This window comes from Tachypleus tridentatus, chromosome 1, assembly GCF_004210375.1.
Source record: "Tachypleus tridentatus isolate NWPU-2018 chromosome 1, ASM421037v1, whole genome shotgun sequence".
NCBI classification, from domain to species: domain Eukaryota; kingdom Metazoa; phylum Arthropoda; class Merostomata; order Xiphosura; family Limulidae; genus Tachypleus; species Tachypleus tridentatus.
Window position 1 is genome coordinate 3,806,480 of NC_134825.1, and position 18,840 is coordinate 3,825,319.

Genomic DNA, 18,840 nt, shown 5'->3' on the forward strand with positions numbered 1-18,840 from the left:
TAGTTTATTGTGGTTGAGAAAAGATCCTTAGATATGGTTAGATAGTAAAAGGAAAAGCATATAATTCATTTCAAAGTTATATGATATTATCCTGTACAGTAACTTGGTTTGAGTTAAATAAAGCTAAATACAGCTTGTTTGAACTAGAAACAGTTCAGATTGCCAAAGGTTTGAGTTATGTATGAACCTTAGCTTCAGAAGTATTTGATTTAATATTAAAAAAGGGTTAACTAAAAACATCACTAAAGAGAATGAGATAAAACATTAAACAAACCGTAGCTAGTAAGTATTAAAACCTTAATGGATATTTTCACTGGAAGACATTGTATAAGTATTATTTTCTCTACAATTTGGACAACATGGTTATTAATTATTGCAATCAATTGCTTGATTTGTCTTTTAAAAACAAGTAAATAATTACAGAGAAATAAGTCAACGTTATATTTCATGATTCTGAAATAAAAAAACATTATTTTAACATTTTCAAATCATTAAATGGTATAAAACATTACATACATACACAAAATATCAGTGAACATAACGATTTATTTTCAGATGTGAACAAGTTGGAGAAAAACTTGCCTAAATTTGCTCCATTGTTTCGTAATGATAGTGGAACTTTCATAGCAAGTCCAAAACAGCCTCTGAATGAGTTACTGTTTCGTATCACAAATGTTCCTGGGGTCTTGTCTTTTAACATGTTGATTGCTATAACATACAACAAGCAAAACATATCAGAATCTAAGCATTAAAATTCAAAAGGAATTTTGTTTTATTTTATTATACCTATTACATATTATTTTATGTCACGTTTTATTTTTCTTTGTTACAAAATCTGCTAGTATAATTTTCCCAACTACTTTTCAGAATTTAACTTCACTCAAGTTAAAAGAAAAAGTGTTTTGAAAATACATATTGCTGTCGAAGTTGAAGACATCAAAAATAATGCAAGAAGACTAAATACATTTGATTTTCTATTAGAGGATATAAAGGGGAAATGATTTTAGTGGGAATTTGTTACAAACCACCAGTTGATGAAATTAAATATTAATATTTCAACTGTTAATAAGATTATAATTGTGGATGATTTTAATTTCAGACATACTGATTGGGAAATGCTTGAGTCAAACCATGAGGGAGAAAGGTCTTTGGAAACAATTCAGAATGGCTATCTTCACCAATTGGTCAGAAAACCAATTGGAAATAATGCTATTTTAGATTTACTGCTAACTTCAAATATAGAAATGATTGAGATGGTGGCAATAGGAGAACATCTGGGTGAATGTGATCATTACTGTATTAGGTTCGGTGTTTTGGTGCATATGGAGATAAGGAATAATGATATTTGTGGTCACAGATTTCAAAAAAAGTTTCGAAAGGATACAACAACAATTATCTGTTGTGAATTAGGCAGCTGAGTTAAAACACACACACCACAAATATACAGTATCCCCAAACCTCAAAACCAGATTGTCCACTACGACCAGTAACGTCCACATATGAATGGTTTAATTACAATCATGGTAAATACACAGCATGGGCATTCTCCAAATATGTAACATCAGCCAGCTCATTCATCAAAGACTCCTTCAATTTCAAATCTAACCTTAATCAACTCAATGATAAAGCCTTAATGACCAGTTTCAATGTTATATCCCTCTTAACAGAAGTCCCAACCACTGAAGCCTGCAAGATAGCCTTAAAACTCTATATCTGAGACCCTAACCCATCAATAGACATTCCCAGCAACCCTCATAGAATTCACCTTGATGAAGACAAACTTTGTGTTCAACAACCACAACTATACACAAACAAATGGCCTAAGCATGGGCAACCCAGTATCACCAGTTGTAGCCAATATTTCTATGACACAAGTTGAAACACAAGCAATTAACACAGCATTACATCTATCACTATCACTATACTGGTACAGATATGTAGATGACACGATTGCGGGATTCACATCTACAAAACACACACTTAATTTTTTCAATCACATTAACTCTATACATCCCAACATTAACTTCACATGTGAACAGAAAGAAAGCAATCAAATATCATGTCTTAACCTCAAAATTACAAGAACCGACACACAATTTAAAACAGAAATCCACCGAAAAATCACCCATACTGGACTATACATTCCTTGGAACTCAGCACATGAAACAAAACAAAAACTCAACATATTAAGAAACCAAATAAACACAGCCAAGAAACTATGCTAACCAGATAAAATTAATGACAAATTAGAAAATATAAAAAAATACTCCATCAACATCAACAAGTTTCCTCCACAAACCGTAGAAAACATTATACGCACACACCTAGACAGAAAGCAAAATCAACCAACAAAAGTAAATATATCCAATGATTTAAAAAATCATGAAACCATATACAGCTGCATACCATATATTCCCAACATCAGCAGAAAAATAACCAACATTTGGCAAAAACTAGAAACAAAATACGATATTCCATTTATACCAAATCTATTCAAAAACCAGGCACAAAACTAAGGTCTATGCCATGTAAAAACTACACTGAAAAACACCACACCAACATTATTTATAAAATACAATGTGATAATTGTCATGACTTCTATATTGGAAAAACAAGTAGAAAAATGGAAACTAGATTCAGAGAACACAAAAAGTCACTTTCACATGCTTTTGAACACTGCAAGTCAAATAAACACAACATAACCATAGAAAACACCCAAATATCAGTCATCTACTGGTCAGTAACCCTTTCTTTCTTTGTGAACCTGACGATGACCGAAGAAGGTCAGAACATTGTTCGCTCCTCTATAAGTACCTTCTCTATCAATAACAGTCGTTTTTAAATATATAATTTTCTCTACAAGTGGGTTTTCTTGTCCTCATGGATAGGCAGCTGAGTTACTTAGATGCTAATCAAATATGGAAAAAGTTTTAAAGTTAAATTTTTCAATATTTACGGAAAACATTTACTATAGAAACAAAATGGTAGCTGTAATTAAAAAACTAGGTTGGCTCACAAAGAGATAAAATGACAAAAAAGCATCCTAAATTAAAGCAATTTAAATTGACAGAAGTTCAACAAAGTTGGTGAAACGGGACATTAAAAAAGGACTAAATAGTAGACTATTTGACTACTATTGGTTCAAATAGTAAAAATTAAGAGTAAGAATTTCTTTAAATACTTTAACAGTAAACAAAATGTTAGAATGATGGTAGGACTTTTGAGGGATGTTAAATGAAGGCTGGTATCTAATGATTATGAGATGGCCGGGTTGTTAAATTTTACTTTTTCTTTAGATTTTACTTATGATGATTTAAGCAGTATTACACGTCTTAAACAGTTGATAAATGGAAATGTGATTGAACAAGATAACTCCATTAATTCTGAGCCAATGAAGAAAAACTGGAAAGTTTAAAGAACAATAAGATAATATTTCCTAAAGGGATTTGAAGGAAGCTTAAAGACTGGATATGTGAGCCACCTACTACTATTTTTTGTCAGTCCTTGAATAATGGACAGGTACCAAAATTAGTTGATATAAATTCTCTTTCCCAGTAATTACAGACACACTAGTCTTACTTCACTTGTTGGAAGAAAAGAATTGGAAATTCCGTTTTTTACTATTTGTAACGAAAATACATCTAGCAGCATTAGGAACCTTGATATATCAGATTAAGAGCACTTTCCTTAGTCTCAGTCTTTACCAGAGCTCAATAAAGCAGGATGTTATTCATTTCACTGTGGGCAGGTTAAAGTGCACATTTTATGACCTTTTAAACAGTTAACGAAATTTTACTAAATATCTTTACAAGTACTCATAATAATGTACTAAAAATATTTGTTTTCAACATATTTTAATTTATTCTTCTATGTTTAATAAAAATACCTAAAATTAAAACATTTCTGAATAATGAGTATTTATTGGTTGATGAATATATTTGCTGAAAGTGTAGAATTTTATAACTATGTGCAGAATTATCTTTGTATGTCTGTATGGTATACTGCTAAATTATAAACATTTCAAAAGGATGACCAATAATAAAACTTGCCATGATTATTAAATCATGCTAAATACTGCTAAATTACAAACATTTCAAAAGGATGACCAATAATAAAACTTGCCATGATTATTAAATCAGCTCCAAATCTTGTACTGTAATAAACGATTCAGATATTTAAAGTGCAATCTTATTACTCTGGGGAATTATCGTTGTAAACACTTTGTTCCATTTATTTAATGTTTTTACAGCATACACAAAAACACTGCTTACACACACTAACAAGAATGGTTTTAAATCCATCCACTAAATAAAATAAGCAGACCTTAAAATTCAGAAATTTAGTATGGTTAGTATGGAATCCAGCTTTTCGTGGTTTGCTTTTTTATATTAAGAGCATTTTGCTGTAGAGGGAATTTGGGTGTAGTTGGAAGGATGCCCTTATTTTCAAGGTTCTATTGTACTTAAACTTCAGGGTTTGTCTTCCCTTAGAAAGATAACCTTTCAGCCATAGCATGTTACCTTCATAAAGTTCACTGTTATCACCATTGATATCATAGTGACATTTTGTTATATAAGAAGCTGATTTATGTCTCCCCTGAATAAAGTCATGTTCAACATCTTTATCCTACATATCCACAAGAGTTCTTCCAACCACTAACTCCTCAGGATATGCTAGAGAATTTGGTTCGACAACAACCCATTTACTAGACAAGGAATTATTGACAATTACTCTTGGTCTGATTATTTCAATCCTTTATAGTATGATTTCCAGATCAGAAGAGGTTCTATCGCCAGTGTAGCAACAGTCATATATTACACTGGGATTTACTGATCACATGGTGTGAAGATATTCTAAAGTCACTGTAATTGTTACCATTTTCTATGTGTGTGCCGTGGATCCAGAGTGTTGCTACAACTACTCAATAAAGTGATCAGAATGCAACACTCTGGTTCCTGAAATATTCATGACACACACATAGAAAACAGGGACAATTACAGTCAATCACTTGAGTCAAAGACAAATCCTGGAATCAGACAGGAGAAGAAAGAATAACTGTTAGAGTGATGTGAGGTACCCGAGACACCTTTCAACAGAACCAGAATCATTCGACTGTGACAAATGACCGACATGCTGAGCTGGCTCTGAAACATTTGGAGCAACTAAAGAGGAAACTCCATGTAAGTACAGGTACTGTGATGATTCCAATGGATTCATGACCAACATCATACTAAAGGGAGAAGCCAAGGAAGTACCTGCCACTGAGCTTGCCAGCAGAGCAACATGGTACATCCCTCACCATGGTGTCTACAACCCACAAAAACCAGAGAAGATCAGAGTAGTGTTCGACTGCAGCATTCGTTATCGTGAAGACTGCCTTAACAATCAGCTCTTACAAATCCCTGATCTGATGAACTCTCTCATTGGAGTATTGTGCCAGCAGAGCAACATGGTACATCCCTTACCATGATGTCTACAACCCACAAAAACCAGAGAAGATCAGAGTAGTGTTCGACTGCAGCATTCGTTATCGTGAAGACTGCCTTAACAATCAGCTCTTACAAAGCCCTGATCTGATGAACTCTCTCATTGGAGTATTGTGCCAGCAGAGCAACATGGTACATCCCTCACCATGGTGTCTACAACCCACAAAAACCAGAGAAGATCAGAGTAGTGTTCGACTGCAGCATTCGTTATCGTGAAGACTGCCTTAACGATCAGCTCTTACAAGGCCCTGATCTGATGAACTCTCTCATTGTAATATTGTGCTGCTTTAGAGAAGACATTGTAGTATTGTGCCAGCAGAGCAACATGGTACATTGTAGTATTGTACCAGCAGAGCAACATGGTACATTGTAGTATTGTGCCAGCATAGCAACATGGTACATTGTAGTATTGTGCCAGTAGAGCAACATGGTACATTGTAGTATTGTGCCAGCATAGCAACATGGTACATTGTAGTATTGTGCCAGCAGAGCAACATGGTACATTGTAGTATTGTGCCAGCAGAGCAACATGGTACATTGTAGTATTGTGCCAGCAGAGCAACATGGTACATTGTAGTATTGTACCAGCAGAGCAACATGGTACATTGTAGTATTGTACCAGCAGAGCAACATGGCACATTGTAGTATTGTGCCAGCAGAGCAACATGGTACATTGTAGTATTGTACCAGCAGAGCAACATGGTACATTGTAGTATTGTACTGCTTTAGAGAAGAGCCTGTTGCTCTCATGGGAGACATTGAAAGAATGTTTCACTAATTCCAGATCAGCCCTAAAGATCAGGACTACCTCAGATTCTTCTGGTGGAAAGATGGTAATTTCACATCTGAATCAAAGGTGTACAGAATGAAGGTTCACCTTTTTGGTGCCACTTCTTCACTTGGCTGTGTCAACTTTGGACTAAAGAAGATAGCTGAAGACTGCAGAGACGAATTCCCTGATGCAGCATGTGATTTTCTCAGGAACGACTTTTATGTCGACAGTGGGTTGTCAAGTTATGCCTCAAACAGTGATATAGAACGGATGGAAACTATGCCTGAAGTTCAATCTGTGCCTGCACAAGTTGGTGTCCAACAGTCAAGAAGTCATGATGGAGATTCCTGAATCACAGAGAGGTAAAAACATGAAGAAACAGAATCTACAATTTGATGGACTACCAGTCAAGAGAGCTCTTGGTTTGCAATGGTGCCTTGAGTCAGATGAGTTCCATTTCCAACTCTTTATTCCAGCACAAACTTTGACTCGTTTTGTCAACAGCTGCTTTGGTGTACGACCCACTGGGATGTCTTGCCCCTTTTTATCTGTATCTCCACATGAAGTCAGTTTCCAATAGGCACTCAACCTTAATATCAGTTACCTATGCATCACGAGCTATAGAGATGCTCCCTTCAGTAAAAGTAATTTTTTCACATTTCTTTGCTGGAACTTCATGTTCATCTTCTATTTACATTACTTTTCCATCAGTAAATCCGTGTACCCTTGGACGATTTTACATAAAACATAAACACTGTTTCTCATTTGGGGGTAGAAGGAGTATTCTGACAGACATAATTAATTCTGCTAGCTCCTGTCTTTCTGTTGTTCGGCTAGTTCTTTGTTGTTCCTTTGATCAGGTGAGGTTCTGAAAAACATCCTCTGGGCATTGTCTTCTTGGCTTGAAAACAGCTGTTTCTTCCTTGTAATTTCAGCTGTAGTAATGATATTCCCTTCAAATGTAACAATTATCTGTTGTTAGTAACTTTTCGGAAGAGCTCTCATTCCATAAAAACACCTGTCTGCATTTCATCACGATATGTTCTTTTAAACTACACTTGAAACACCTATTTCTTTGTAATTTATTTCCTTCATTCTTTGTATCTACTGTCAATCTAATTCTTTCAATTTTTCTAGACTATTGTTAGTAGTTGAGGTTTCAGTATATAACGATACAATAAATTTGAGATGATGTCTTCAATTATTTATCTGCATCTTAATGGGTTCTAGTTCCATCACCAACTGCAGAACTCCAGTCAATGTAGAAAACAATATGGTTAGTTTTTAATCTTTTCTTTCAATAATTTATTTTCAAGATGTTTTATCCTGTCACTGACTTTTTTATAATTTATTGATGTTTTTGTATTTCACTGATGTCTTTCCTTACTTCATTCATATTTATATTTTGTACACTGCTTCTGACTTTGTCAATTTTTTTTTCTACTTATTCAATCTTGCAATTACAGCCTTTCAATCTTATTGGTGTAATCTTTCTGTAACTATCCAATAGTCTCATCAATCGTGTTTTCAATCTTATTGGTGTAATCTTTCTGTAACTATCCAATAGCCTCATCAATCTTGTTTTCAATCTTATTGGTGTAATCTTTCTGTAACTATCCAATAGTCTCATCAATCGTGTTTTCAATCTTATTGGTGTAATCTTTCTGTAACTATCCAATAGCCTCATCAATCTTGTTTTCAATCTTATTGGTGTAATCTTTCTGTAACTATCCAATAGCCTCATCAATCTTGTTTTCAATCTTATTGGTGTAATCTTTCTGTAACTATCCAATAGCCTCATCAATCTTGTTTTCAATCTTATTGGTGTAATCTTTCTGTAACTATCCAATAGCCTCATCAATCTTGTTTTCAATCTTGAACAGGGGACAGGTACCAGGTGATTGGGTGTTTAGCTAATGTAACTCCTCTTTTCAAGGAAGGTGATAAAAACATTCCAGTAATTATAAACCCATTAGTCCTACATTAGCTGTGGCAAAAGTGTTGGAATGTCTGATAAAGGATGCTTTACAAAGTCATTTAACAAAGATTAGAAATTTTTCTGGATAGTCAATATGGTTTCGCTTAGGGAAAAATCTTGACTTACAAATTTTTTAGCATTCTTTGAAAAGATCACTAGTTATGTAGATAAGGGTAAATGTGTAGATTTGGTGTATCTGGAATTTCAGAAAGCATTTTACAAGATGCCACATAACAGGCTTTCTTGAAAAATTCTCTCAACAGCTATGGGAGATAAGTTAGCAAATTTTATATAAGAGTGGTTGAATGGAAGAAAACAGAGGGTTGTTATAAATGGAGTTCAGTCAAACCAGATTAATATCAAAAGTGGAGTATCTTAGGGCTTGGTCTTAGGACCTTTGATCTATTTGACTTACATCAGTTCCATGGATGGTCAATAGATTACTTAAATCTGCTGGTGATATTAAGGTCTTGGGTGTTGTTAGTTGTGAAGAAGATGCTGCTGATTTACAAAAGGATTTAAATCATTTAGTAAATTGGGCAAATAAACGACAGATGGGTTTTAATTATAATAAATGCAAAATAATGCATATGGGTCATCATAATTTGAATTATAAGCATAATTTGGATGGGAATAATCTTTGGTGAGTTTCTTAAGCCACCCAAGTAGTATGGTAGGCAGGGCAAACATGATTTTAGGTTGAATTTACAGAAATATTGACTACAAGACTAAAGAGGTTATAATTTAGTTATACAGGTCACTGGTTAAACCACATTTAGATTATTGTGCTCAATCATGGGATCCTTTTCTTAGGAAAAACATTGAACTTTTGGGCGTGTGTGTCTTCTTATAGCAAAGCCACATCAGGCTATCTGCTGAGTCCATCGAGGGAAGTCTGGGATGGAGGGATTGTTATGTGAAGAGAGTCTGAAATCTCTCAAATTATTTCCTCTTGAAAAAAAAGGAGTTAGGAGGACCTGATTGAGGTGTTGTAAAGGTAATTGATACATCATATTTATCATACTTAACAGTGAGAACAGTGGACACAAGTCTAAATGATGACAAGGTAAAAGCCACCTTCAGCTAAGACAGTTTTATTTTACTAAAAGGTGGTTGGCCTTTGGAATGGATTGCCTTCAGATATTGTAGAAACGGTAAATTTAAATGAGTTTAAGCAAAATCTTGATACATGTTTGAATGATAAGGGCTGGCCTTAAGTTGTGTTTTTAAAGTTAAGTTAATTCAGTGTGAAACAGTTGAGATGGACCAATAAGTTCCATGCTGTTCCAAAACATTATGTTATGTTACTAGAAAAGCATATTAGTTAAACGTGAATAATTTAAAAACACTGCCCCATTTAAGTATTTTTTTTATATTTCTCTGTAACAAAGTTAATGTTTCACACTAATGCTTCATTTATTATCTACATTCTTCGAGTAATCCAGAACTGTATTCTGTGCTAATATTTTACAAGAAGGCTTCAACAGTTCACACAAATATTGTTTACTAGTTAAGTTTTCAAGAACTTCCTACTGACAAAAGAATTCTTTTTTTATTATTAATCTATTACAGTGTCAGTATTTCTGAAAACTTTCAGCACTGAAAAAAAGAAATTGTTTGTTATCTACATCCCTCAAGTTCTGGAAAAAATATTGTTCCAAGTACCTGAGTACTCAAATTTTGTATACTAATAAAACAATATCTCTGAGCATGAATTAATTTTTCAAGCTTTAACCAATACCAAGTTAAACATGTAACTAATGTTAATGTTAATTGAGATTCAATATTTGTACTGAAACTTTTAGAAGTACCTCTATTACAAAAAGCAATAAAAACATTTCAATCAGAATTTACATTACTTGAATTTTATTTAATACCAAAAAGAATAAGAAATCAGAAAATGTACCATTCAAGTCTTATTTATTAACTGCTTTATCCAAACTTCCTGATTAATTTTAGTATTTCTTATTTAATACTAAAAACTACCCTTTATTTAATATACAACACTATAAAAAATAGTGTCATTATTTTTATTACTAAAATATCATCTGATACAATGGTTAATATTCTACATAAATATGAACACCAATCAGAACTAATAAAACATAATGTTTTCTGTATAATGCATCTTATTGTAACAGGAGAATGAAAGACTATGACCAGCATCGTGTGCAGGTGATACAAACATGTTCCTCAATCAGAAAAAATTATCTAATAGTAACACTGAAGTTTCACCCAGTTTCCATAAATATCCTGTGGGCAGTATTGAACCACCCTTAACTGTGTTTGTAACTAGTTTATGCCTTGTGTTGAGGTCACTGAGAACACATCCAACAATAGCAAACTACCTTTTATCTCTTTGTTTTGTCCAAGTTTCCACAAGTAATAGTAAATAGTAAATAGTAGTTGTGAAAATAATGAGCATAAATTCATCTTCAAATCTACTTGGTCATTTAATCCTATTTCTAACACTATTTCTACAGCTGAAGCCTCACCTTCATCTCTGGATATTGTAGGTTTGTACCATATTTTGGAGGTGTCTTTGACAAACAAAGAATGGTGGTTGATGACAACAGGGGATTCTGTCAGAAAGATATCATAATTTTTGTAGAAGTACATTACAATTCATTAGCAGTGTTCCAAATACAAATGATCTTTGATATAAAATAGATAGCTTCAGCAAAATGAAGTTTAAGTGTTTACAACTCATGTTTTTCATGTGAAATTTAACTTTTAACAATTAACTGTAAATATTATAATTAAAATGAAGGTCCTTCTTATATGTTAAGATAACTGAAACAAAAACAGAGCTGTTAATTTAATGTAACAAAATATGCAAGTTCACTGTCTAATGCTGTTTACATAAAATTATGTCACTCAACATGTAATTTGATATACATGTATGTAACCTACTTAACATTCTTATACGTGTGAATTCTTTGTACCCAATGTGTCACTATTTTTCCAAAATTTTAAGTTTCCTTACTATGTTATTTAATATGTAATCATCTTATTTACAAAATAGGTAGCAACAAACAGTTTTATTGCATACAGTGCACGATTGGGGGGACAAAACCCCCTTTTCTGTGAGAATTGTTTTAAAAAGATGGAAAATCTCAAGAGAAAACAACAAAACTAACCAAGATAAACTCACCAAGATCCTTTCCAGTCAGAACCCTCCTTTTTTTCTAAAAATCCTGTATTTGTACTAAAACTGAAGTAGTTATATGTGAAAATTAAAATGGTTATGTCAGTTGCAATAATTAATCCCTTGATATGACAGTCCTACAAGGAAAGTAACTTAATATAAACTCCTGCAAAATAAAACCAAAAACCTTTATTTATAATTTAGCTTCACTGATTAACATTTTGATTGGTGTGGTGGCCCTTGAAAGCAGGTCATTTCACACACAATCCAATGGTGGAAGAAGGACATTAGAGCTATAACTGTGTGTACTGAATTGTTTAGTAATGTCAAATATCTGTAGATGGTATTAGAACACAGTTAGTAGAAACTCTAGGGCTAAACAGTGTAAAAATAAAAATCAAAGTTTACCCTGAAAATATCCCAGTGTGAATGATTTTTTTGTTCAGTTTGCTTTCCTGAAACTGTCTCAGGATAACTGGTGAGGAGGTTAATACATAGGTAGCTGTGAATTTTGATATATGTTTAAACTATTGGTAAAAAATCTAATAATATTTCACTTAATCAACATGTCAGTTTCTAGGCTTGAATAAGTACTTACCTGTACTTGTACATAGTTTCTAAGGTTATAATAAAGCTAAACCTAAGGCCATAACTGTATGAATCTAACTTGTTTTTTTTATAAGTAATAGTCTATAATTTAGTGTTTTTCAGATGTGAACGTTTAATTTTCATTGATTTCAAAGTACAGAAGACATGATTTTCTGCTGTAGTTTTAGCTAATTAAGCTGATATTATGATCCATTTTATTTTTAAAACTGTATGGTATGACTATTTCAATAACTTACATCTCAGCATACTGCTTTATTAACACAATTGTAATGCACCTAGAAGATGGTGCATAGCAGAGAGTAGATGCATTCTCTGTCTGTAGCAGTACATATGGATTTCTGTGTGAAATCAAAAATTGGACATTAAAAAGATCTCACTAAAAACGAACACTAATACTTTCTGCCTCTATTGATTGGTTTGTAAGATTAACACTGAAAATTTCTCATCTGAGAGAAAAGACTAGATTTTCTGCCAGTGATAGCATGTGTCAATTCTTCTGTACAGTTAAAATTTCTGCAAGAGGGAGAAAGAGTTCATATCATGTTTTTGATAATATACATAGATTGTGCTAAAAGAACTTAAGTAACAGTTGAGAATTAAGATCTCTCCCTGACATTAATATTGTACTTTGTATATCTATGACAGCACCTATGAATTATTCGATAAGCGTAAACGTGAAACAGCTGTAGAATCTCACCTGAAAGAGACATTGTACTGGACTCATACGAATAGCCTGAGAGCTGACTTGGAGAACTCTGATCAGTGCACATCCCTAAGGTTTGGTGAGGTAACAATTGTCCATTTTCCATTCTTTGTAAAAACAACACATTTCAAATAAATTTAGTTGCTTAAAAATACACACTAGAAGTAAATTTTATCTACAAAGGTTTACTAATGCATGGTGACTTCAACGTAAATTTGATGAAGACATAATTAATGAATAAGAGTATTATGTTACATTAGATTACGTTATATTAGATTATAATATTATAGCTACATGCTTAATGCAACTGATACAGATTCACTGTATATAAATACAACAAAAGTAGGCCAGTGTTTTTTTAGTATAGTTTGTAGGTAGCATAGAAGTGAAAAGAATCCAGTTAGAGACAAAAGAAATGTTACTGGGACTTTCTGGTTGAAAGTAAATAATGTATTTAAGCTTGTTAAGGACTGACCCTAGTTTAATAAAATGCTTGTTGCCATCTTTATGTTCACGTCTGATCATGATCACCAAAGAAACCTGACGTCAACTACAAATTTAACTAAAAAAATACAATTTGATTTATGAATGATGCTCAAACCTGTAGCTTGTACACCTCCAGTGAAAATGTACACACCTAACATCAATAGTATTACATCAATATTGTAATTATAGTCTGTTCACATTCCAACATATCACTGCCATTACAAGACATGATATGAAGTAATCTGTGTGGAACCCTGCCTTTGCTGACAACCTATTGTTCCTTCGGAGACAACATGTAATAACATCATGACTCAGACACCCCATAATATAATGTGTGAATATAAATAATTCAGACATTTTCATTTACAAAGTTAAGAAAATGTAGAAGGTTTTTAGTTGATTTTGAAATGTACTAGAGATCTTGAACTTGAATGGTCAAGGCCAAACACCTAAGTAATACCTCACACCATACAGTATAAAAATGAGCTATTAGATGAATTCTTACCACTTGTAGTTCCTGAGTTATTGCACTTATGTGTTAAACTTGTAGGTAACGGTTGGTCGATTACTAAAGATCAGAGATGGAGTTAAAGGAGACGATACATATTTACTAAATGTAAAATTTAGCCAAAACATTTTCACTTGAATCTGATATCTTTGAAGAAGATGCCCAATAAGATATGTTTTAAACCTTCGTCATATATCTAGTGTTATAATATTAATATCTGTAGATATTATAATAAAGAAATGAACTTTCTTTAATACTAGTTTCTGTTACATATGTCATGAAAGACTATAATAAAGTTCTAAGGTGTCTCTGGATTATAAATCTAGAATACTTTCAGGTCTGCTATACTAAAGATATTCCTAGATAATATGATTCAGATGATGTTTTCCCACTGGTAACATTTTCTTATTTAAGAGTTTTGTGAACAGTTATGATCTTATATTCCTCAATTTTTACCTTCTAAAAATGTACTTTCTGTTAAAACCTATCGCATTTCTTTAAATGGCAGATGGACTATTATAGATATAAGATGTCAATAATCACAGTAAACAGCAGATGTTTGTATTTAATTTAAGATGATTACTTTGTCATGGATGGTCAGTAAAAATGTCATGATTGTGTTTTACAGCTGTTAGATCTTAACGTTTTAAGTTGAATCTGTTTTAATGGGCTTTGACATGCATTGCCTTAATAATATACCTACTGTAAGTGTGATCTTCTCACTTTAAAATAGCACTACAGGTCACTAAACAGTGACTACAGCTGTCTAAAAATAATTTGAAAATCACCTTAAAAATCACCTTAGATTTTATAGCTGTTCATTTTCTCATGTCAATAACTTACCCAGGGCTTTTTGGAATACCAAAAGTAAAGAGTCCACAGTGAGGCTCTGAAAGAAAAAACAAAACAAAACAAGAATAATTAAAATTAACAAGTAAAAATAACTTACACTTTCCATCTACAGTAAAAAAGTTACAAACAAATAATAAAGTGTAGGACATTGTACCATGCTGTACATTAAAATGTTTTTGAAAAACTGAAGATTGAAATAAGATGACATTAAAACATTATACTTTAATCACCAGGAAACATTAAGATCTGTTACCGCTTTTATCAGGTAACATTGAAACCTGCTACTTTGCTCACCATGTAACATCAAAACCTGTTACTCTGCTAATCACGTAACATTAAAATCTGTTACTCGACTAATCAGGTAACATTAAAACCTGTTACTCTACTAATCAGATAACATTAAAATCTGTTACTATACTAATCAGGTAACATTAAAACCAGCTACTATACTAATCAGGTAACATTAAAACCTGCTACTATACTAAACAGGTAACATTAAAATCTGTTACTCTACTAATCAGGTAACATTAAAATCTGTTACTATACTAATCAGATAACATTAAAATCTGTTACTCTGCTAGTCAGATAACATTAAAATCTGTTACTCTACTAATCAGGAAACATTAAAACCTGTTACTATACTAATCAGATAACATTAAAATCTGTTACTCTGCTAATCAGATAACATTAAAATCTGTTACTCTACTAATCAGATAACATTAAAATATGTTACTTTACTAATCAGGTAACATTAAAATCTGTTACTCTGCTAATCAGATAACATTAAAATCTGTTACTCTGCTAATCAGATAACATTAAAATCTGTTACTCTACTAATCAGGTAACATTAAAATCTGTTACTATACTAATCAGGTAACACTAAAATCTGTTACTCTGCTAATCAGGTGACATTAAAATCTGTTATTATACTAATCAGATAATATTAAAATCTGTTACTCTACTAATCAGATAACATTAAAATCTGTTACTCTACTAATCAGGTAACATTAAAATCTGTTACTCTACTAATCAGATAACACTAAAATCTGTTACTCTGCTAATCAGGTAACATTAAAATCTGTTATTATACTAATCAGGTAACATTAAAACCAGCTACTATACTAATCAGGTAACATTAAAACCTGCTACTATACTAAACAGGTAACATTAAAATCTGTTACTCTGCTAATCAGGTAACATTAAAATCTGTTACTATACTAATCAGATAACATTAAAATCTGTTACTCTGCTAGTCAGATAACATTAAAATCTGTTACTCTACTAATCAGGTAACATTAAAACCTGTTACTATACTAATCAGATAACATTAAAATCTGTTACTCTGCTAATCAGATAACATTAAAATCTGTTACTCTACTAATCAGGTAACATTAAAATCTGTTACTCTGCTAATCAGATAACATTAAAATCTGTTACTCTGCTAATCAGATAACATTAAAATATGTTACTCTACTAATCAGGTAACATTAAAATCTGTTACTATACTAATCAGATAACACTAAAATCTGTTACTCTGCTAATCAGGTGACATTAAAATCTGTTATTATACTAATCAGATAACATTAAAATCTGTTACTCTACTAATCAGATAACATTAAAATCTGTTACTCTACTAATCATGTAACATTAAAATCTGTTACTCGACTAATCAGGTAACATTAAAACCTGTTACTCTACTAATCAGGTAACATTAAAATCTGTTACTATACTAATCAGGTAACATTAAAACCTGCTACTATACTAAACAGGTAACATTAAAATCTGTTACTCTACTAATCAGGTAACATTAAAATCTGTTACTATACTAATCAGATAACATTAAAATCTGTTACTCTGATAATCAGATAACATTAAAATCTGTTACTCTACTAATCAGATAACATTAAAATCTGTTACTCTACTAATCAGATAACATTAAAATCTGTTACTCTGCTAGTCAGATAACATTAAAATCTGTTACTCTACTAATCAGGTAACATTAAAACCTGTTACTATACTAATCAGATAACATTAAAATCTGTTACTCTGCTAATCAGATAACATTAAAATCTGTTACTCTACTAATCAGATAACATTAAAATCTGTTACTTTACTAATCAGGTAACATTAAAATCTGTTACTCTGCTAATCAGATAACATTAAAATCTGTTACTCTGCTAATCAGATAACATTAAAATCTGTTACTCTACTAATAAGGTAACATTAAAATCTGTTACTATACTAATCAGATAACACTAAAATCTGTTACTCTGCTAATCAGGTAACATTAAAATCTGTTATTATACTAATCAGATAACATTAAAATCTGTTACTCTACTAATCAGATAACATTAAAATCTGTTACTCTACTAATCAGGTAACATTAAAATCTGTTACTCTACTAATCAGATAACACTAAAATCTGTTACTCTGCTAATCAGGTAACATTAAAATCTGTTACTCTACTAATCAGATAACATTAAAATCTGTTACTCTACTAATCAGGTAACATTAAAATCTGTTACTCTGCTAATCAGATAACATTAAAATCTGTTACTCTGCTAATCAGATAACATTAAAATCTGTTACTCTACTAATCAGGAAACATTAAAACCTGTTACTCTACTAATCAGATAACATTAAAATCTGTTACTGTACTTATGAGGTAATACTAAAATCTATTACTCTGCTAATCAGATAACATTAAAATCTGTTACTCTACTAATCAGATAACATTAAAATCTGTTACTATACTAATCAGATAACATTAAAATCTGTTACTCTGCTAATCATATAACATTAAAATCTGTTACTCTACTAATCAGATAACATTAAAATCTGTTAGTCTACTAATCAGATAACATTAAAATCTGTTACTCTACTAATCAGATAACATTAAAATCTGTTACTCTACTAATCAGGTAACATTAAAATCTGATACTCTGCTAATCAGATAACGTTAAAATCTGTTACTCTGCTAATCAGATAACACTAAAATCTGTTACTCTACTAATCAGGAAACATTAAAACCTGTTACTCTACTAATCAGGTAACATTAAAATCTGTTACTGTACTAATGAGGTAATACTAAAATCTATTAATCTGCTAATCAGATAACATTAAAATCTGTTACTCTACTAATCAGGTAACATTAAAATCTGTTACTCTGCTAATCAGATAACGTTAAAATCTGTTACTCTGCTAATCAGATAACATTAAAATCTGTTACTCTGCTAATCAGATAACATTAAAATCTGTTACTCTACTAATCAGGTAACATTAAAATCTGTTATTCTGCTAATCAGATAACATTAAAATCTGTTACTCTGCTAATCAGATAACATTAAAATCTGTTACTCTACTAATCAGATAACATTAAAATCTGTTACTCTACTAATCAGGAAACATTAAAACCAGCTACTCTTCTAATCAGACATACCAATTATGAAATTCTGTCTCTTGTTATTCAAAACTTAAATTTCACTCAGCTGATTACTAAGGCCAGAACTTGGTAAGGCTTATATGTTAAACACACACTGAAGTCCACCTCCTCTCTATACATATAGACAGACGTCTATTTGTAAGCATGTTATTCATACTACTCTATGGGTTATATTTAATGGAAGTACAAAAACAATAATTTATCATTCTACTCAAGACTGTAAGATTATGCTTGAAGCAGGTCAATGTGTGAACAAATATTCTGTGATGTTACGTAACTCAAATTTATTTTTTGAACACAGAAACTCTTCCAACTTCATTCAACTATTATGCATAAGGAACAGTTTACATAAGATGCAAGCTATCTTATATTTGTAGCTTACATGTCCAATACAAGCAATACTAAATATCAAGATGAACCACAAATCACTCGTTCATAATTTCTTTGAAAAAATAGTAAAAGTCTCTAAGTATGCAAATAACTTAAGTGAGTCTCATTTTTGTGTAATGTAGTTCTATTGTTAACCACAAATTGTTGTTATATTTATAGAATTTCATTGTTACTCAATGCTATGACACATGTAGCTATTTAATGTTAAATGTTTAGTGTTTGTTTTTATAGATATGTATTGTTATTCACATAATACTCGGGTTTCTTATTTTGTGATTCATTGAATTTTTGATTCGATGTGATTTCTTACAATCCAGAATAACCCTTAAAAAATGTGTACATAGTGAGTTATTGTTACTCATGTTTTGATTAGTAACACAAATACTTACATAACTAAAGTTGGTTTTGTTAATAAATTTAAATAATCAACTTTCTGCTTTAAAGCCAGGTGAAGATCATCTGATCT

General features: G+C 31.7%; 1 protein-coding gene across 7 annotated transcripts in view; it reads right to left on the reverse strand.

Moving 5' to 3' along the window:
• The window catches only part of LOC143232723 (tensin-3-like), a 262,075-nt gene that overhangs the window by 14,956 nt on the left and 228,279 nt on the right, over positions 1-18,840 (reverse strand). For all 7 annotated transcript variants that reach the window (XM_076468510.1, XM_076468585.1, XM_076468735.1 and 4 more), the window contains 4 exons: positions 14,534-14,579; positions 12,691-12,803; positions 10,732-10,818; positions 583-708 (listed from right to left, as the gene is read on the reverse strand). In XM_076468510.1, the coding sequence (XP_076324625.1) occupies positions 583-708; positions 10,732-10,818; positions 12,691-12,803; positions 14,534-14,579 (372 nt within the window). The remainder of the gene's footprint in view (positions 1-582; positions 709-10,731; positions 10,819-12,690; positions 12,804-14,533; positions 14,580-18,840) is intronic.